The sequence below is a fragment of the Callithrix jacchus genome, chromosome 1 (genome assembly GCF_049354715.1).
Source record: "Callithrix jacchus isolate 240 chromosome 1, calJac240_pri, whole genome shotgun sequence".
NCBI lineage: Eukaryota > Metazoa > Chordata > Mammalia > Primates > Cebidae > Callithrix > Callithrix jacchus.
In genome coordinates, this window is record NC_133502.1 from 110,635,934 (window position 1) to 110,658,722 (window position 22,789).

General features: G+C 39.2%; 1 protein-coding gene across 7 annotated transcripts in view; it reads right to left on the bottom strand.

Annotated features, from left to right (window-relative positions):
- The window catches only part of GLIS3 (GLIS family zinc finger 3), a 496,781-nt gene that overhangs the window by 304,290 nt on the left and 169,702 nt on the right, over positions 1 to 22,789 (bottom strand). For 5 of the 7 annotated variants that reach the window (XR_013533768.1, XR_004744698.3, XR_013533763.1 and 2 more), the window contains 2 exons: positions 16,343 to 16,550; positions 8,019 to 9,135 (listed from right to left, as the gene is read on the bottom strand). Coding sequence is in view for 4 of the 7 variants with exons in the window: in XM_078368403.1 (XP_078224529.1) it covers positions 8,019 to 9,135; positions 16,343 to 16,550 (1,325 nt within the window). In the remaining 3 variants the exon portion in view is untranslated. The remainder of the gene's footprint in view (positions 1 to 8,018; positions 9,136 to 16,342; positions 16,551 to 22,789) is intronic. The other 2 variants (XM_078368412.1, XM_078368415.1) reach the window with 1 other exon arrangement.

Genomic DNA, 22,789 nt, shown 5'->3' on the forward strand with positions numbered 1-22,789 from the left:
TCCACTCCTACCTGGTCTTGGACCATCAAACTGCTTGGGAATTGTTTCTTCCTCTGTGCTCTTTCAGACTCCTGTGCTATTTCACATGGTGGTGTGCAGGTTTAAACAGCCTCTTCTCTTTTCTCTCTAAGAATTACTGTCTTCTTCCAGGATGCAGTTACCTCCTCTAACAAGCCTGCTCAAACTCTAAAGGCATACTTGAGAGATTCTTCCCGTAGGTTTCCCATTAAAAGTTTGCATAGCCACATATCACAGCTCTTGTTTTACTATTTACACAATTGTCACCCCTAGTAGATTGTGAGCTCCCAAAGGGAATGTCTCATTTATTTCTGTACCTCCCAGGTAAGATATAATACACAGTTTTCATTCAGTGATCCAAAGAATGAATGAACATGCAATGAGTAGGCACATCAGTACACATACTATTTGGGTAAGGTAACTATATACCTTAGTTTTCCAGGACAGTCCTGATTTAGACTGACATTTCAGTGAGACAAACCCACTTTCACTCTCAAAAGTGTCCTGATTTGAAAAATAAAATATATGCTCACCCTAATTTTAGAGCATTAGGCTATATATTTACCCAAGCATATTGCTTCTGCCAGCCCAGAAACTGGTCATATCATTTTTTAATTTCTCAACAACTCTTTAAACTAATCATTAAAATATTATTCAAAATTCTCTCCTTCTAATAGATTAACCATTCTCCCTACTCAAGCTCAGTAACTGTGGCCCAAGAAAAAAAAAATAAATACAGTGCTGCACAATAAAAACACAGAGGTTTCATCCCACTTTCTTACCACATTCCTTTCTACGCCAACCTCCTATATGAGTGATGACACCTATTAAAGAGATTGGTCTTCCCTCTGGATGAAGGACACATGGCTTTCCAGAATTAGAGCAGATGTAAAATCAAGCCTTCTGTGCTCAGGCTCTGGGTTCACCAGCCACAGATCCACTGCCCAGGGTTATAACAAGCATTGTCTTATTGATAGCTTAGAAGCCCTGAGTCAGTAATTACAGTAAACATCTCTCTTCCAAATCATTCTACTCCGAACTTAGAGAAAACCTTTCTGAAAGATCAAAAAGAATCAGATGACCTCTTCTTTTTGGAAAACTAAATGTGTTTGATCTTTCACTCTACACATTCAAATTCTATCTGGACCCAAAGATGGCAACATGACCACTCAAAGAAAAGGTAATCAAGAAATATTCCTAAGGTCAAAAGAATGTTTCTAATATATTGTCAAACTAATTTTCCACACTGGTGCAGTCTGAAAGAACTAAGAAAACACATTTCAGAATTTATATATGAATAAATCTTCAAAGGTTTGACATACATTCCCTTAATCAGATCATTTATGAAAGATTTACATAAATCTTCGTAATTTTAAAGACATTATTCAAGGCATGAAATTAGAGAAAAACCACAAAACAAATACGAACTAAAAGGAACATTAACCATCATGTAGTTAATGATTTTGTTTAATGAGGATAAAGCCTCAAATATTTAACCTCTTAGGGTTGCTCTCATTATCTATTGTTTTTCATTAATCCTAGACTCACAGGGCAAAGAAACATAAACCACGATTAGCTTTGAAACATTTGCCCAAATCTGCAATGAATTTGTTTTCAGGACAAAGTTCATGAAAGGTCAGTTCCCCAGGTAAACTGAATTAAATGCCTTCTAAAGGGAAACCAAAGTAAACCTTTACCAAATGGCAGGTTTCTAAACTGTGTTTTGGGATGTGAAATCCAATTTGACAGATGCCTTATAGAGTGTAGTCAATGCCCCATCTAACGAGAATTTCTGTGGTTTCATTTTTACCTATACTAAGGGATTTGTAATTCATGGTGACATATATGTGTCTACAGTATGTGGAACATGTATTTACACAGATAAATATGTTTGTATCTCATATAAAATTGCTGGGAAAGAAATCTTAAGATTTGGTTTTATTTTTTAAATCATTGAGTTTGCTTTTAATATCTGACATACCGATGCCTTGTGGGATATGACTTGGAAGCTACACTGGCTCTGATCTTTACCAGATGTTCACTGGTAGTGTTTCAGCCTCAGGAGACAAAAAGGATATTAATGTTAATTTTATTTATTTAATCACATCAGGCAGATTTGATAAAAGAGAAAATTCAATATTTTGGTAACTTACCAACTCTTCAGAAGTGTCCATAGTAGCAAAAGTGTTTTGAAGATCATTTTCTATTAAAAGCTGAAAGTCTGCATTGTGTTTGGAAGAGAGAACACTCTATCTTACCTTTAAAAATGGAAACAGTGTGACAGATTTGTCAGTTCCACTTCTAAATCAAGAAGGCAGGGAGGTGGCGACAATGTACACATGGCTCAGTACAAGACTCCTCCCAAACTCTGACTAATAATTGTAAAAAAAAAGAATACTCAGAACATGAAATAGACACTCAGTTGAAAGCCTTCTGCCACTATCAATCACTCTAATATCTTATCTTGTCTCTGAATCTTATTACAAGAGAACATTAAACTCACCGAATCATTGTCGGGACACTGATGATAATGTAGGTATCATTGCCAGGACATTGATAAGTAGAGATGTACTTTCTACTAAACACTGCATTCCTGCATCTCAACAGACATAGCAGAATAGGTTTTTATTTATTTAGCACTAATGTCAGAACTGGGAAACTTTCATAATACTGGTTCTTAACCTTGGCTACCCATTAGAATCACCTTGAAAGCTGCATCCCAGGCCAATTATATCACAAATTTTGAAGGTGGGACCCAGGTATGGGTGCTTCATAAAGCTCCCCAGGTGATTCCAGTGTCTGCCAAGGTTAAAAACTACAGCCTCAGAAGCTCTAAGTATGGGAAAGCTAAATACCTTAACAGTGTTGGAAAAAACAATTTCTCTAGGCTTTGTTCTCATCTGAAAAGCTGGTATGGGTGGAAAGAAATTGGAGTGTGATATTAATTGGCTTTCATATATTTTTAGATAAAAATATATTATAGTTATGAAATATTTCAAATAGGCAGTAAAGTATACCAAATAGTTAAACAGACACTTATGACACCTATATTACCACCATCAAGTTAAAATAGCAATATTTTGCCATATCTGTTTCAGTTCTCTCTCTCTGGGAAAAAAAGAGAAAGTAAAATCCTCATATCCCATCTCTTTCTATTTCTTTCCTTTTTAGATGTATCCACTATCCTAACGTTACTAAGTACCCTGCCCACATGATTTTACTGTTTAATCATATATTTATCTACAACTATATAATATTGCCCAGTTTGTGTTTAAAGATACATAAATTATATTAATACCACATATACCCTTTTGCACATAATTTTTTCACTCAACATTGTTTTTTGAAATGTATCCATGATAATAGATATATATGTAATGTATGTATGTGTATTTTAACTTTAAACTCCTTTATTATATTTCATTAGAAATAAGCCACAGTTTATTGACTTATCTATGGACAGTTACATAATTTATACTTTTTAAAAAAACAAAAGCAATAAACACCTTTTTTCATGTCTCCTTGCCACCATGTACAAAGGCTTCTCTATGGTAGGTACCTAGATACAGTTTTATTGGCTATACGTTACTAGGTATTACCAAATTGATCTCCAAAGTGGTTATACTAATTTAGTTTCTCCAACAATGCTAAAGTATGTCCACTTCTCCATACCCTTATTGATACTTGGTATTATGATAATTTATTCATTGTTGCCAATGTGAGCATTATGAAGTGGCGATTAAGAATTATGCTTAGATGATATTTTCCTAAGTTCCCTGTGTTCCTAGACCACATCAACACCAAGTCTTATCAAAATAACAGTGGAAGTGAAGAAGACATTCCACAGCTTACAATGAATTTACATTTCCTCAAGATATGTCTTACAAGGCCAAAGCTGGCCATCAGGCCATAAAAGAGGAATGGGGACATGGCCCTAGTTCTGTATTTATTTTCTTGAAATCATAATCCAATGTTACTTAAAAAGCACCACCACCCAGTATCCAAGCCAAAGCAAATACTCTGGATTTTGCCAGGCAAAATGCCTGTAGAGAAATGAGTCAAATCATACAAAATTCAAAACTGGTCTTTGGTCAGTGACATTTTCATGAAAATCCGTGGGTGGGTAAAAGTTTTGAAAAATTCCTTTTTGCTATTGGATAAAATTCATCCAGGAAAAACAAGAAACATTTAAGTGGTGACCCATATTACCCCTAATTCACTTATCGGCACTCCCTAGCCTGCTAGCACAACTGCTTTCAATCATATGCTAAGGCAAGTCATCAGAGTTTCTGATCCTAGCAACAGAACCTATCCCTCTACTCACTTTGCCTCCATCAGACAGGCAGACAAGCTTTCTCATCAGAAGCACCAACAGATAGAGCATGCCTAAGATCATTCAGAACACACTGGGCACGTTACCCAGCCATCGCACACTCTTCAACTTAATGGCAAAAAGATCTACAGTAAAAATACTGTCAGAGTGCACTCTGTTGGAACCATTACTACGGAGAGGGTTAAGGATGATTAGTGTACATCTATGGTTTGGGGATACACTTCATGTTATCCTTTTAGGAACATGAAACTGGTTTGGGAAAGGGACAAATACAGAGACTCCATGACTTGTTCTGACCTGAGAATGTGAAACCTTGCCATCTGAGAAAAATTTAATAGAATTCCACAGTTGTACCTGAGAATGTTCAAATATTTTGATAATTCTGAGATTTACGAAGGTTGCAGTTGGTCTAAGCTCAGGAAGGTCAAAATAGAATGATTCAGCACCTAAAAATTACTATAGTTAATAGACAGCAGTGAATGGAGTCAGGTATGTTTAAATATAATATTGCTATATCCTGGTTTCTGACTAGCTGAGGTCTGCCTGTCTGTCTATGGAGGCTTTACTTCTCAAGCCCTTTGCCACTGGATGGGAATGTCTCTGCAATCGAGGCCAGGCCTGGAAAGAGAGCAGCTGGTTGGGTTTTCCACAGAAGCAATAAGAAAGATATCTACAAAAGGGTAGAATCGGTTGGGTGGGAAAAGGAAAAGAACCCATTTTCTTCTTCCAGTAAGTTAACCAAATAATACATTCACAGCCCTCCCGCAGTCCTGTCACCTAGAATCCTGAGTGATGTGAATCCCAGGGTTCTGATAAGTCCAGGGAGTCATGGTCAGAGATTCTGAGAATGTGTTCTCTCATGCATGACATGGAATTTGGCATGAGGCAGGAGACCAGCGGCAGCCGCTTACTGTAAGCAAGCTGTCACTGAGTAGCCCTCTCACACACCCCTCTTTTATCATAACTTCCAGAAGCTCTCTGTGCTGCTTGTAGTCATGGTCACCAAACACAATGTGGTCATCATTTCTTTCTTGGGTCAATAAGCTAAGCAAGTAAAAATGATGACTAACTCTACCATTCACAGAAAATAAATAGCAGTTAAACATACGTAAAACAAAAAATGGCCTGGGTCTTATAATTTAGACTGCTCCTAGCCCTGCAGTGTATGACACAGCCACAAAAACCAAAGATCACTTCACATTTCCAAAAGAAGAATGTGGCCATTTTACTTGGCAAGAATCTTGAGCTTTGAATCAATTACCATCAGATTTTAAATAAGTGGGAGATGAAACATTTTAGTTGTAACAGTTGTATGTGTCTGGACTCCAAGTCTATAAATATGCATTTTGAAAAAGGCAGAAAAATGCATTTTTTCCAGGTGTACATCTACTTTAAAAACCAGGTCTTCTATCTGTGGATTACAACTTAAGAGGACTGCTAAACTTTTACAGCAAAATTAATTGCTGCCAGTTTGCTATCACCCTAGAAGTCAAGCAAATGACATGTAAAACATAACAGTTTTCAGAAGACATACTGCCTATGATATGTATGTTTTATAAGAAAATGAAGGCTTTTTGCTAAAAATATATAGCCCCAGAACTAGAATTGCAGCATTAGTCAGCTCCTAAGAACCCTGTTTATTATTAGCACTATTACATGTGTAAATAAATGCTTTGTGGTCCTAGATTCGATACACTGTTAAATCACCAATCTGAATTTTATAAAGATTCCATTTAGAAGTGGAGAGTGGGCAGATCAGGAGGAGAGAAATCACTTCCTATACCCATCCTGAACAAGAAAATCAGAAGCTATGTATAAGCCTGCAAACATTAACCTATCAGCTTATTCTTTCACTAAACTATTTCTATTTTTGATATTCATCATGTACTTTAGCAAAAGTCAACTTTATAAAGTTATATGTCTTTGCAAAGTCTGGGAACAGTAGAAAAATGGGGAAGTCCTATTGCATAAAAATTAATTTTGCAATGCAAAAAATATTTTTCTGGATAATTCGAGCCTTTATGTTTATTTTAGTAAAGCCAAATCCAGTAAACTATTTTCAGCCAGGATTAGTCAGAACTAAAAGGTTGGACTGTTTTCCTTCAGAGTCTGAATGTCTTTCCTGCCTGCAATAGGCCGGTGTGTTCCAAAGTAAATGAAATTGCCTTCAATTGCTTGTCTCTTACTGGCATTTTTAATGCAGAACCCCAGTGACAGAGTAAGGTTTTGCCACCTGGAAAGTAATTATTCTTTTCACTCATATAACCTGGCATTCTCGCAATGTATCAGCTTCAGGTTTTCCTTGAGAAAAATCACAATGTGATGCATAACGTAGTGACAAGAAATGTAATTCAATTCCATAAGAAATTCTTAAAAACTCTTTCAAAAATACCTACTGGGCAGTGAAAAGGTGCTTTGAATACTTGCATTATAGTGATCACCTGTTTGGTTTGCTTTTACATGAATGAGAAACCTTGGCCAATCTATAATCAAACATATACATGGTTCAGATTCTTTATCATCACTGACATACTACAGAAAGAAGGAACGGCTGGGGAACCACAGTACAAATAAGGTTCTTTTCAAATTTATTTATATATTTCACATATTTAGTGACCTGCGCCATACTCAATATCCAGGGAATACATAGAAATCTTAGACTCTAACTCTAAATGAAATATTTCTGTCCATCTAAACTAATATAAAACATATGTTCTTCTTTTTCCAAGACTTAAGTGAGCTGTCTGAGATTGTGCAAAGCCATCCTGTGATCCCACGGGTGATGCCCTGCTTATAAACCCTGAGGGTTTCTGTGAGGTGTGAAATTGTTGTGAAATCATTTAAGAATCATATTATTTAAAATAGTAAATTTTGCCAAGAAACAGAGAGAGTTCCAGGATGGATGTTGTGAAAGGCAGAGGCAAAGAGAAAGCGACATCAGGCCCACTTCCCTCGGCATCAGAGGCATCTCTGCTCTTTCTCCTCATACCTCTCTAAAAAAAACTACCTCTTAAAATTAGTTGAGATCCTGTGAGATTTTGCTCCAGTGTATCCCCTGGGTGATTTTATTCCGACTATAAATCATTAACTAGTCTCTCAACCCTGGAAGGTACAGAGTGCAGGCATGAGGACACATGTCGAAATAGTTTTACTAGCCAAGTTGCTAAGTGGTGAGTTCCTTTTCAAATATCAAAACCACTCTTCTTCCCATCCCAATTCTAGCCCAGTTACTCAAGGGAAGGAAAAGTCACTGAATATTTGCTTTGGAAACGAACCAAAGCTTACTTATGTGCAGTCTGTGTCCTTCTGCTCTGGCACATCCATGCACATTAAGGAAACTCAAAGTTGGTACCTGGCTGGCATCTCCATTCCAAAATTTTAGACAGGGTGGCAGACTGATCCCCTGCTGGGATCAGTATATACTGGGATGGATCATGTATATACATTTGCAGAAGGAAATCTGGAACTGAAGAGCCACTAATCATGGAAGAAACCTTCCCCTTAAGCTGAAAAGGAGCCCTATCTCATGGATACCTAGACCACCACATGCGCAAACTCCATACAAGAAGAAAAGATCACCTGTCCCATGGGCTGAGTTGGGGAAAGCATGTATGTGAAGCAAGCAAGGCCTTCCAGAGAGGTAACCCCTTGCGCTTCGGAAACTCACCGTACACTTGTTGGGCTTCTCCCCGGAGTGGACTCTCATGTGGATCAGCAGCTTATAGCGGGCGTTGAAGGGCTTGTATCGTCTAGGGCAACCAGCCCAGAAGCAAGTGAAGTCCTCCCCTTTGCGCTGGTCAATGTGGACCTTCTCGATGTGCCGCACGAGCTCCTCCTGCTGGTCGTACAGGGCGCTGCAGTCGATCCAGCGGCAGCAGTGTTTGCCCCCCACGTCATCCATCTCCCCGTCATCGTCCAGGGTGGCCCGGGGCAAGGACAAAGGCTGGGCGTGGGGCCCCAGCTCCGGATGGTGAAGGTGCGGGTGGGCGTGGTAAGGGGGTGGGGGACCTTGGGGCGGCGGCAGAGGAGGGAGAGGGGGCGCAGGGGGCAGGTCCAGGGCGCTGCCTGGGAACTCCTCCAGGCGCTCGGTCTTGAGCAGGCCGGCTGGCTGGCTGTTGGGGCCAGGCAGGCCGTGCTGCACCACCATGTTGTTGACCAGGCCTGGCTGGAGGCCGCCATGCTCCAGCTGCTGCATGCGCTCATACTCCAGGGCCCCGTCATCGCTGTAGGCAGGCAGCGCCAGGCCGCCAGGGGCCACCAGCACGCCCTTCTGGCTGCTGGGCACCGGGCACGGCTGGGGAATGCAGCTACCACGCACGCCCAGGAAATGCCCGTAGACCTCTGGCTGTGGGGACATGTTGGCCGGGGAAGCCCTCGACCCGTTTATGTAGGCCACCAAGGACGTGGGAGACGTGCGGATGATGGTATTGAAATCTATCCCGATGCCATCAGACAGCGGGGACAAGGACAGTGCTCTCTTCTTAGAGCGAGCCGAGTGGGACCTGGTGGACGAGTGCCGAGGACTAGGATAAGGAGAGTGGCTATTTTCCATGCCAAAAAGGTAAGATGGCAAGGAGTTAGAGACACTATTGCTGGACATGGAGGTCCCGGGAGGAAGGCTAAGGAGGTCCCCTAGATCAATGCCATTTTGAGAGCCGTGGTTGGAGGAAAGCGAAGGGAAGGCCCTGTAGCCGTGAGACCACTCCTGCTTCACGCTCGAGGCCGACTGACTTTCCGTCAGACTCAAAGTCGTGGACGCCAAAGACTCACGCGAAATAAGGGACCTGGAACAGCAGCCAGAAAGGAAGAAAAAAAACAAGATAAACATTTTAGCAGGATATGGATTGCTTAAGCGCTAAAGGAACACTGCATTGACAATCCCTTAAGTATTTCCCCTAATTACATTCTCTGCTAAACACACATTCTTGGGCTGAGATAAAATCCAAGGCTTTTAGTTCCAGGTAAATAACATTTTACCAAGAAGAACAATAAAACCTAATGCTCACTGAAATAATATAACAAAACAGCTATTGTTACAAATAATCTTAATACTTTAATAATAAATAGTCCTTGCTTTGTTCTTAAATAACGTTTTCAACATGGGGGAAAAATTAGAGACCTGGGAAAAATTACTAATATCTGTCAAAGCCAACCAAATAAGTATTTGTTAAGCACCTACTGTGCGCAGCATGTTATGACAGGCTTTGCAGGCAATACAGATCTAAATAGAGTCTCAGCCTTCCAGTAAAATCTGTTTGAGAAAGTAACATATAAACTCATGATTTATTTGGAAAAAAAAAAAGTAAACCCTCAAAGTCAAATGGTTGTCCAGGTGACTTAATAATTTCACAATTTAGTTTCACTGATATTAAGGAATTATTCTGATTTTTTAAAAGATAATAAATCACATTGCCAATACTTGGTCACATCAAATCATCCCAGGAAATGAAAAAAAATATGGATAAAACACAGCTATAATATATAAGGGAGTAAGTAACAAACTGATAACAAGTCATATCTGGAATTATGCCCTGGAGCCATGCAGGATTTAATCACACTTGCTAGTTGGGTTTTCTGTGAACTCTTGTTCTTAAATCCAAGCAGCTTTGGACCAACAGCAGATCATCCACTTTCTGTAGTTCACTTTTGCAACAATTCCTCTCCTGTTCTTCTTACCCTTTACAAAGCACACCCTATCTCTCACAATATATTAACTGTATATCAAAATGGTTCAGAATGTAGCTCTAGTCACTTTAAAATTCATTTTGCTTTACTGTGACATTGTTGCCTTGAAAATAAAAATCACTTCTCAGCCTTTTGGCTAATGTCAAGTGTGAACATAATTGAGGAGAAAAGATTTGTCTCTTGGATGGCAAATTTGCCACAGAGGCAAGACATAATACATTGTATTTCTTGACTCAGAGATGGTGTGTATCAGAAAAACCTGGCTTTTTATATGTACCTGTATTGACTTTCTACTGAGATTTTTTTCTGACAAAAAAATTTATCACAACAAAACGTTATATAAAGCGTGTGTCTTCTCAAAATGAACACATTAACTATTTCCAGCTGTTAAACATCAACCTGTGGCAAAGGAACTGAAGGAAAAGAGAGGCATTTTCTTCCCACCTGTTCATCTTACTCCATTTTACAAAATGGAAGCCACAAACACCATTTCCTACAAGCATATGATATTAGCAAGAAAAACATCTCAGCTCCGAAACACAGAGTACAAGGTGATAACACCATGATCCACGAGATGTTACCGTTGAGTGACGTAATGTTTACCAATGATAAACACAGCAGGAATTTACATGCAGTTGCCCTTGACACAGATTTTCCTCTAGGTCCACATCCTTAATTCAGGCTGTGGTCTTTTTGCAAGCCCCAAAGTAGTTTTGGAACCATCTAGTTTTTAATTCCTCATGGACACTTTTCAATTATTTTCCCAGAACACTTGCAGCATGTGGCTCTTCCTGCAGAGCTCAGCTGAAGGCTCCTGGTGATTGGATGTCAAGGGCCTTTTGGTCTCTTGCCCAGTGAGATCCAGGAATTGCTTTCGGACCCAAACTAAATTAGTAGTCTTGTCATATATGAGGCAGAGACAACTGACTGCTTTACACCCTGAGGTTGAAAAGGTTCATAGAACATAAAGAACCAGAGCTGTGGCAGAGCTGCACGCCTGAGCGGATGCATATTCTCAGGTGCTGCATTTGCCTGTCACTGTCATACTGGAGCATATTAGATTGTTAAGCAGTGACTAATAGACAGAAGTATGTTATCCATCTATATATACTTTGCTTATAAAATTGTATTACTTAGTTTCAGGGCAGCCTATGGTAAAACGTTCATTTGCTCCATTGTTGAGAGATGATTCTCATTTCTCCCAAATTATACCAAAATATGGCTCAATTTAAATCTGAGCATAAACCCATGAAGGCACATTCTATAACTTCTTGGACATCTGAGTTTTTAGGAATTGTCATATATTTTTCAGAAAGCAAATTCTATATTTTCTTCATTAATGTATTAATAAGAACAGAGAACTCTCTTCTATCTCAAATACCTAATAAGAACAAAACTTCCCCAATGGCCTTTGTCTAGCAGCCAGTCTCCCTCCTGTGTGATTACTCAGATCCTTTAGTCTTTCAAAGCTCTAATCCATGACATCTCTCCCCAATACAGTAGCTCCCAGTGAGAGTTCTCTTCCCAAAGAAGTAGTGTACTGTCTGCATCATATCTTAAATGTAGCTAACTTCAGGCATCTGTGGGTATTATATTCTTCAATAAATTTCAAAGCTTTTTAACAGAAGGGATCATTTTTCTCTTCCCAGTGCCTACCAGAATGTTAGATACATACTAAGTACTCAAAACACTGTTGATTAGGAAAGTAAAGAATTAACCAATATGAAGACAACTGAACATTATTTATAGTGCTCACAAAGAATTTTCTCTATATATGATCTCATTTGATACAACCTGTCAGGTAAGTAAACTGGATTTTTAAAATAACTTTTTTTCTTTTGAGAGACAGAGTCTAGCTGTGTCACCTGGTTGGAGTTTAGTGGTGCGATCTCTGCTCACTGCAACCTCTGCTTCCTGGGTTCAAGCAATTTTCCTGCCTCAGCCTCCCCAGTAACTGGGATTACAGGTGCCCACCACCACGCCCTCCTAATTTTTTTTTTTTTTTTTTTTTGAGATGGAGTTTCGCTCTTGTTGCCCAGGCTGGAGTGCAATGGTGCAATCTTGGCTCACTGCAGCCTCCGCCTCCTGGGTTCAGGCAATTCTCCTGCCTCGGCCTCCTGAGTAGCTGGGATTACAGGCACACGCCAGTATGCCCAGCTAAGTTTTAGTATTTTTAGTTGAGATGGGGTTTTACTGTGTTGGCCAGGCTGGTCTCATGATCTGCTTGCCTCGGCCTCCCAAAGTGCTGGGATTACAATTGTGAGCCACCGCACCCAGCCTTAAAATAACTTCTGTTTTACAAAGAATAAAACAGGATTTGGGAAATTTTTCCCAGTGTCACACACAACAAAGTTCTTAGAGAAATACAAGTGAAGCAGTGCTTGACAGGCAGTGGCCTACTGGATCACACAAATTCTCTATTGTTTTCCTTACATTGTATCCCACATGACCCACAATCCTCTGCTTGATATAACAGGCTTAAAGTCACACAAGCTATGATGGGCACCCAAATTTCCTGTTCTTTCTGCAATAATATGTTGAATGAATGTGAATGGTTCCAAAGGATTCTCACCTCTAACCCCCGCTGCTACCCACACCAGGCCCATGACAAAGAAAGTGACAGCTCTATCATCATTTGAGAGCAATCTCCATTTCCATATCCTCATCTGATCCTAATGATATTATTTCTGGTGATTGGTTAATCTGAAACTATATGTAAAAGGAAAGGAGATGCCTCTTGAACAAAATAAAACCATGAAAAATTCCAAAACCAGCTGCAAAAATGATTAGGGTGGCTGGTCAAGCAAGAACTCAGTAACTTGTATGGGGCCATAAGAGCATGAGAGGCATGATGACAATGTTAGATGCATAGTTCAATGCCAAGCTCAAAAGAAGTTCTAACAGATCACATGGACAATTCCTCAAGAGAAAAGATACATTTCCTATATATACTGATCATGAAAAAGATGGCCAGTCCTAGTCTGTCTGGAAATCTGTGTCTATGTACCTCAGCAAATCCCCCAAAAGAATTAGTACTATATCTAAAGACAGGATGGCTTTATAAACTGTTAAAATTTACAGACAGCCTGGAGTGCATCCTCAGACCCCTTAGACTTCTCTGACCTTTGTGGATACACTCTCAAAGGGAACCATCACCAATAATTTCTGATTTAGAAAATAAAAAGCTAAATATGGTGCCTTTTTGGATATAAAATGACATTCGGTGATGGCTGAACTTTCTCATTGACAAGTGAAGCACTTGGACTTTCTGTGTTCTGGTCCCATCGGGTCTTAAAGAGAAATATTTGCAGGTAGTTTATGAATATTCAATCCTAAAATGCAGGATTACAACATATGCGAAAACACTAGAAAAGCTAAGTATGCTACAAAACCCATCTAGGTAGCATCTGATCTATTCTACTGCTCAATGTTTGTTAGGTTGGTATATGAAAATGCTGATGAAGTTATTATATCAGCACCTCAGACTTGTCATGTTAGGAGAAATACATACAATGGCCTCTGTATTCGAGTTTTGGCAATTCCTAAATCAAGAATGACTTCTGGATCTTCAAGATGGTAAGGTAGAGTTTGCATTTATCATTAAGCACAGGTAATCAGAAATGACTGGGAAATTAATCTAGGCAAATATACAGCATTAGGGCATGATTCTTATCATTGGATTAAGTAGAATCCAACAAAGCTAAGGAAAAAGAGCTTTTCCCAAGATGAGCACCCCCAAAAAATATACCCAAAGAAGGCCAAAAGAAAAAATATAAGCAACCAATAAATTATGAAAACTTCAATATTGTTAATAATTAAGAATGCAAATTAGATAAAATAACATTTTACAGATCAAACTGTCAAAAGTTCTAAAAATAATAATGAATGGTATCTTAGAAAACAGGCACTCTCTTGGACTGCTGGTGAGTTTCTGCAGTACAATTTGAGAATACATATAAAAAGCCTCAAAACTTTTAACATGACAAATTTTACTTTTAAGAATATTCTAATAATCAGAATTGTGCAACAAAAGATGCCCAGAGTTGATCCAATAAAGCACTATTTATAATATCTAAAGAAAAAGAAACAACTAAGTGCCAAGTAACAAAAGACTGATTTTTAAAATTATAATTTTATTTCTATACTTTCTTTTTAAAGTGGAATCCTGATCAGGAAGAAGCCATTATATGATGCTGAAAGAGGCTTTTATTATAAAAGTGTATAATGTATTAACTGGAAAAAGGTAATTAAAAACTAGGTAGATTACTAGATTGATTTAGTGGAAAGGAAAGCCTATGTTTATTGTATGTGCTTGAATACAAGTGGAAGGATGTATATCAAAATTCCACCCATGATTATCTCTGGAGATAGAATGAAGGATGACTATCATTTAATGCTTGGTACTTTTCCATATTTTCCACATTTTCTACAATGAATAAGAATTACATAACCAGGAAAAACAATACATTTTACAGCTTTTCATAGGGCAGCATCTCTCAAATTGGACAGTTCATGCCCCCTTTTCCATTTCCATCCACTCCCAGCATGCCCCCAATGTATAAAACACTAAGCTGATTCTCTCTCCATCTTCTCTTTATCTCTAGTAAAATGTTGAACTTTGCCTCTTATTGAACTGTTGCTTCTTACTTTCTCTCCACTGATGAAATACATAAACCAAGGATTACAAATAAATGCAACCTTTCCAAATTGCTAAAAGTAGGTTCCATATTTCACCAAGCCAATTCCCAATTCCTTTTTCTTTGCTCATCCTGAAAAAAAAAATTCTATAGAAGGACTCAAAGAATAAATACCTAGTCAAAAACACTCGTCAGTGCATTGTTATGGTGTTGTCTTTTAAGGTTATAAAATTATGCTAAGCAATCAAATATGCCAGAAAACACTGAGATAATGACCCCTCTCTGGCCGACCCATAAAAGGGACTGCATAAGATACATGGCTTAAGCATTCTGTGCCCTGACTACTGTCAGTTTCGCCATTAATTATGACTTCTGCCTTCAAGGCATGGGCTGGACTTGCCACAGAAAGAAAGCTGAAGGCTTCCCAATGACACCCACCCCATGAGCACGGTTCATTTTACATGCAGCACTCGGCAAGTCTGAGGAGTCCCTTAAGGCATAATCATCAATGGGAAAATGACAGCAGCTTCCCATCACAAAAAGTCACAGGTGAAAAACAAGTTTCTATCTCATGAAAAAATTGGCATAAATAAATGATCCAGGAACTCTGATTTCAGAGTCTCAAATAGTGACTAGGAGGAACAGCACAGAGATACAAAAGGGGAAAACAGGGTTAGGAGGAAGGAAAGGAAGAAGACACAGGATCCCAGAACTGCAAGGCACAGAGCAGGTTGCAGATCCCAAAGAAGTGGAAGCAGAGGCTTGGAGAGTAAAATTCCCTTGCAAGATCATAGCTATGGCAGAACCAGGACTAAGAGGCAGAAACTATGGATTGTGCTCTTCCAAGAAGATAACTTCAAGACGATAAAATAATTTATTTTGAACATAGAAATAGACCTTAAACACTGCACAGTATTTTGGTTTTATGCCCCCTCACACCTAATATCAACCTTGAGAGAAATTAAACTGTCTGAGGGGTTAATTTCCCTTTTCTATTCGATTCCCTCCCTTGGAGGTAGATATATGGCATTTATAATACCTACTTACTCTGGAACCTAATCGACATTATGTTGAAATGTTATGTAACTCAAACAAGAAAATATGCCTTTACAGATACCTTGGAAAGTCTTAAAATTTATGCTTTCTATCTTTACTCTCTCCCTAAACTTCAACTATTATATTATGCAGACCGTAGGTATTTAACAAGTACTTAAATAGATGCATAGCTAGATGGATAGACAGATGGATAAAACAGATAGTACAACAGCCTGGAAACTCTGCCTCATATTCACAGAAAACCTGGCAAGTAAGATAGGTGTGCATGGACCATGCAAATTTACTAGGCCATGATACGATTGCTTCACCGAAATTGACAAATTTACACACCGTGTTTCAGTCACTGAGGCCCCACAATCTCAAATTAGGTATTCATTTCACTCACACCACAAGACAGTAGGTATTAAACCATTCCTTCCAATTAAGATGATATGATGGCACATACTTAGTTTTTGACATATTCCCCTACAAACCTCAAATTGAGAGAGTTGCTTGAGTGTGTAAGTGTATGAGTATTGTGTGTGTGTGTGTGTGTGTTCAGAAAGAGATGGGAAGACACTCGTGGGGTGTGTTTATACCATAAAGAAGGGGGAAAAAAAAGTTAACTTGAGACCTGGTATCTGAAGGAGGTATATTCAGGTTGGCTGCATTCATTGCCCTCTGTAAGCTAGGACTGATCTGGTTGCATGCTGTAGAGACCTGGCTTGCTGGAGGTGAAATGGGTCCCAGTCGCTGAACCATCATGGGACTGCTGGTGACCACTAGATTGTTGCAGCTGCCTTTTCCAATGGACTTGCACTGAGGCCCAAAGCCAAGAGCCCCTAAAAACAAATGAATCAGGTTAGCTTTCATGTCCCTTACATCAGAAATCAGTAAATACAGACATGTGCACGTTTATATCAGGACCCATCTTTAGAGACAGTCCTTGGATCATTTCTTTATTTTTTTAGTATTGGTGATACCAAAAGGCTTTCTCTAATTCCAATGACAAAGTCATAATGCTATAATAGAAACGTTCCCATAATCAGCACTCACACAAAATGTGCTTAAATTTTACTCCTTCTGTGTAGAAGTTTCCAATTATATTAAAAATTCTATTTTATAATATCCTTACATAAAGGGTTAAGGTGGTAAGTAGATGGGATTACCTGTATCAAACCAAGTTTTTTCCTAGAATAGCTAATATCTTGAATCACCCAGCAAGGAAAGTTGACACTACTGGAACAAAAAAAAACTTGTTTAACTGGTTTTCTTCATTCCAAATCTGTACTTCCAAAAAGTCTCTTTACAAGGATGTAGTCTGGCTGTGTTTCTCTAACTTTGACTTTTTTCTCCTCATCTGAATAGATTGTGATTGGACATCTACCCAATTTTTTAAAAAATCAGGATGAGAGAGTTGTAAACAAAATGCTCATTGGTAAAACAACATGGTAACCAAATCGGACATAGATTTTTCATTTTCATTAGTAACAATTTTTCAGTGTAGTAAAAGTTGGTACATACCCAATGAGGAAAGAAAAAAGGAACCCACAAGAATCTGTATCGTTATGGAAAAGTGAAAAGCAAAGAGTTTGAGAAAGGCAAACACTGCCATGACTCATTTATTAAAAAATAATAACGAGCTGAATCATTCTAGACGTTCTTTTCACATGGGTGAACTTTTTCAAACCTTTTTTTAATCAACTACCTGGTCAAGTCTCAGTAACTATACACTCTGTTTCCATTTCTAGCAAACAAAAATATATGTTATCTCAATCTCTAAAAAATTAAGCTTTACATTTTTCTCAGCAAATTTCCCATCTTTTTTGTTGCTATATTTGGGATCAAAGTAGGAGGCAAAGTGTCACTGTCAGTTTCCTTAGCTGTAGGGGGCATAATTTCCTGTTTTGTTTTCCCCCAAATTAAATTGATAGCCCCAAAGTGCCATTACTTGTCACCTTTTGTAACATTCTATGAGTGCCATCCCCCAAAACAATAGGACAAACAAAACATTGGAGCAATCACTGTTTCCATCAATGCAGCCATATCTCAAAAATGGTGGGGGAATCACAGCGTTATCAGCTGCCAGGAACCCTGATCTAGTGTAGCCTTATGGGACTAAATTCCAAGTGGTAATTGACCTGCCCAAAATCGCACAGGGATTTAAAGAGAGAACAGAAGCTAATTCTACTAGAGTGTATTTTCATAACACCTGTGTGCTTAAATTTAGGCTCTGACATGCCTAGTTTCTTCTTTGTACACGTTCCAAGATCATTCGCTGCAATCGAAATTTCTCTGATTTTCTTTCCCAGATACATAAACCTTTACCCCTCCCACTGTGGTTTATATCTGATCCATCTTCTTGTGCCTTAAAAGATCAGTTATAGATATTCTGTTTTCATAACTCATAAAGCTCTGTATCATAAGGGCTTCATCTTGACACCAAGAATAGTAGGTACATTTTTATGTGATGTATCATAAATTTGATATCTTAAAAAATCTCCATAAGCTACATGCATTAGCTTTTCAAACTCCCTTTCTACCTTGAAAAAAAAGGCAATGTGATGGTTCATAGCCTAGTTCAATATATTAAGACTGAATGAATGAATCATCTATATGAATTCTCTCCCCAGGTTCCATTGCTACTAGCCACTACTATTAAAAGCAACATCAAAAGTCAAGTATTCTGTCAAATTTAATGTCATATATTTATCTAAGAAATTCAGTCATTCGTTCCTGTTTCCTCTTCAGTAAAAATGTATTAATTATCTGTCTACCTCTAAAACAAAGACACAGCAGCCAGAACTGCATCCAATAAATACTTCTTGATGGCAAAACATACAAATAGATTATTTCATAAAACGAAAATGCCGCATATTGTAATGTGAATCATTATTTTATGTATTAGTAAGAACATGAACTGCCAGTCCAACTAGTGCATGATGTCCAAGATTTCAGAGATGTTGTCATGTAAAAACATGCACACCTTAGAGCCAATAAAAACGAATGTGATCACTGAAACGTTTATTTTAATCCTTATCTTGTTCTTGCTCTTCTCTTTGCCTGGAATGCCCTTTCCCTAACTTATCCACCTAGTAAGCACCTCTGCATCTTTAAAGTCTTAATTCAAGGAAAACCTTCTATATGACCTCCTTTTCCGCTACCTGTTAGGCAGATCTGAACACTGCTTCTTTCATTTGGCCACATCTCCCATCACACATGTGCCTCAGCACCTACACAGTGCTTCAGGTAACTGAGCTCTTTAAATGTTTGCCATCCTCTCACTTTTATATTTCACTGCTGTTTAAAGACAAAGCCCTTGTTTGAGGCATTGCTACTTCCTTAGCACCTAACCTAGGGTCTGGTGTACATTACTCAATAAACTCTATCCAGTGAAATTAGAATGAATGAATGAAAATAAAAAAACACTTATAAGTGAATAGTAAATACTGACAAGTTATTCCACTGAAACCCTCCTGGTCATCTTTTTTGATAAACAGTGCCATTTTTCAAAAAACAGAAACAAACACTAGGTCAATCTTTTGATGCTTCTCCACAGAATTGCTAATAGGTCTGAACAGAATATGAAGTCAGCAGAGGTAGTATTATAAATCCATCTTCCTGGGCCAGACTTTACACTAGTCAAGGCTGCCTGTGTAAAACTTTACCCTGGCTTCATACATTCACATTGTTTTCTTGCTTTGTAAGAAAGAAATGTTAATTCTCTCCCTAATATCTCCACATTCTTACAATACTACCTCCTGCTCCCAAGTTTACTGGTCAACTTTAACCTCATCTAACCACAAGTGAATCACAAATGGTGTCCTTGAAGCATGAAAATTGACAGTGAATTTCTTGGAAACATGTAAATGTTTGTGGTACAACTATGAGGATGCTCTGGAAAATGGCATCATCTGTGTCACACATGCAGGCAAACAAGTTTGACCAAGAACCACTGTGCTCAATACAACCATCTAAATTTTTCTCATAATGCCAGAAACATAACGAACACCTATACCTCCAGACTACTCAGAATTGTCCTGTGCCTTGTAGTGTAGGCTCTGGAGGCAGGTTGCCTGAGATCTGCTAGTTGGGTGACTTAGGCAAATTACTTATCATTTTTGTGCTATATCTCCATGTCTTTGTCTTCTCATCTGCAAAACAGGAATAAAGTTAACCCTCCCTCTAATATGGTCTGGATCTGTGTCCCCACCCAAAATTCACATTCAACTGTAATGCCCAATTGTGGAGGTGGGGCCTGATAGAAGGTGATTGGATCACGGGGATGGATCGTAAATGGTTTAGCACCATCCCTTTGGTGCTGTTCTCATGATAAAGTTCTTAGGAGATCTGGATGTTTCAAGTGTGTGACACCTCCCCTTCTCTCTTCCTCCTGCTCCAGCCATGTAACACATGCCTGTTTCCCCTTTGCCTTCCACCATGATTGAAAGTTTCCTAAGGCCTCCCCAGAAGCTGTTATGCTTCCTGTTAAGCCTGCAGAACCATGAGCCAACTAAATCTCTTTTCTTTATGAATTACCCAGGCTCAGTTAATTCTTTATAGCAATGCAAGAACAGACTAATACAGAAGAGTAGTACCAAAGAGAAGGGCATTGCCATAAAAATACCTGAAAATATGGGAGCAGATTTGGAACTGGGTAATGGGCAGAGGTTGAAAGAATGTGGAGGACTCAGAAGAAGACAGGAAGATGTGGAAAAAATTAGAACTTCCCACAGACTGTCTGAATTATAACCAGAATGCTGATAGTGACATAGACAGTGAAGTCCAGGCTGAGGAGGTCTCAGCTGGAGTTGAGGAATTTGCTGGGAACTGGAGCAAATCACTGTTATTATACATTAGCAAAGAGGTTGTGGGCACTGTGCCCCTGCTCTAGGGATCTGTGGAACTTTAAATTTGAGAGTGACTTGGTATCTTTTGGGGGAAGAAATTTCTAAGCAGCAAAGCAATCAAGAAGCAGCCTGGCTGTTTCTAACAACCTATGTTTATATGTGTGACCAAAGAAATGACCTGAAACTGGAAGTTATATTTAAAGGGGAAGCAGAGTGCAAAAGTTTGGAAAATTTACAGCCTGCCCATATGGTAGAAAAGAAAAAAGCATTTTCAGGAGAGGAATTCAAGTAGGCTGCAGAAATTTGCAAAAGTAAAGAGGAGGCAAATACTGACAGCCAAGACAATGGGGGCAGGCCCCACAGGCATTTCAGAAACTTTCTGGCATCCCTCCTATCATAGGTCCAAAGGCCTAGGAGGAAAGGATGATTTTATGGGCCAGGTCCAGGGTCCTGCTGCACTGCACAGCCTTCAAACACTACTCCCTGCTCCCAGCCACTCTAGCTCCAGTCTTGGCTCAAAGAGGCCCAGGTACAGCTCAGGCCTCTGCTTCAGAGGATGCAAACCATAAGCCTTGGTGGCTCTCACGTGGTCTTAAGCCTGTAGGTTCACAAAGTGCAAGAGTTGAGGCTTGGGACTTTCTGCCTAGATTTTAGAGGATGTATGGAAAAGCCTGGATGTCCAGGTAGAAGCCTGCTTCGGGGCAGAGGCCACATGAAGAACCTCTACTAGAGTAGTGTGGAGGTGAAATGTGGGTTGGAGCCTCCACACAGAGTCCCCACTGCGGTACTGCGTAATGGAGCTGTGACAAGAGGGCCACCATCTCCCAGACCCTAAAATGGTAGATGCACTGTCAGCTTGCACCCTGCACCTGGAAAAGCCACAGGTTCTCGATGCCAGCCCATGAAAACATGCCAGGGCTGCATCCTGAAAAGCCTCAGGAATAGAGCTGCCCAAAGCCTTAGTAACCCACCTCTTGCACCTGTGTGCCCCAGATGTGAAACAAGAAGTTAGAGAGCTTTAAGATTTAATGACTACCCTGTTGGGGTTGGGGCTTGCATGGAACCTGTAGCCCCTTTCTTTTGGCCAATTTCTCCCTTTTGGAATGGGAATGTTTACCCAATGCCCGTACCTCCATTGTATCTTAGCAGTAACTAACTTGTGTTTTTATTTTACAGGCTCATAGGTGGAAGAACTAGCCTTGTCTCAGATGAGTCTTTGGACATTGGACTTTTGAGTTAATGCTGGAATGAGTTAAGACTTTGGGGATTGTTGAGTAGGGATTATTGTATTTTGCAAGGTGAGGACATGAGATTTGGGAGGGGTCAGGGATGGGGTAATATGCTTTGGATCTGTGTCCCCACCCAAATCTCATGTTCAATTATAATGCATAATTTTGGAGGCAGGGCCTGGTGGGAGGTGACTGGATCATCAGGATAGATCCTTCATGAAGGGTTTGGCACTGTTCCTTTGGTGCTATTCTCATGTTTGAGTTCCCATGATATCTGGTTGTATAAAAGTGTGTGGCATTGCCCTGGGCTCTCCCTTCCTCTGGCTCCAGCCATGTAAGATGTGACTGCTTCACCTTCATCTTCTGCCATCACTGAAAGCTTCCTGAGGCCATCCCAGATACTGTTATGCTTCCTGTTAAGCCTGCAGAACTGTGAGCCAATTAAACGTCTTTTCTTTATAAATTACCCAGTCTCAGGTATTTCTTTACAGCAATGTGAGAATGGACTAATACAACCTCATATGGTTGTTGTGCATCTAGTAGTATTAACAACATACATAGAGGACTCAACACACCCTCAACCACATAGTAGGTACTTAATGGACGTTAACTGCTATTGTTGTTGTTGTTACTATGATTGTTACATGCCTGTCATTGCTTTTTGGCTCCATTCTCTTTCTAAAGAAAACATTCCTTTGTAATTCTTGCATGAAACAAGATAGTAAATGATGCTGTTTAATTCTCTTCTCATTTCCAATATTCTTTCTGCTTTAAGTCTACAGCCAATTTTTTTTTAAATCACGTGTCATCACAGATAAAAGAAGAGTTTTCAATTGGCCAAGTTTGAATATTCCTTAGCTTGTTATTCCTGAAAACAAACCATACAACTTTTCCGACTACCAGATGTGCCAACTACTTGTGCACTGGTTTTCATTTTGAAAGACTGCTTATTTTTAGAGACTACACGATGTGTTTTAAAAATGTGTTTACTGCTCAAATAAG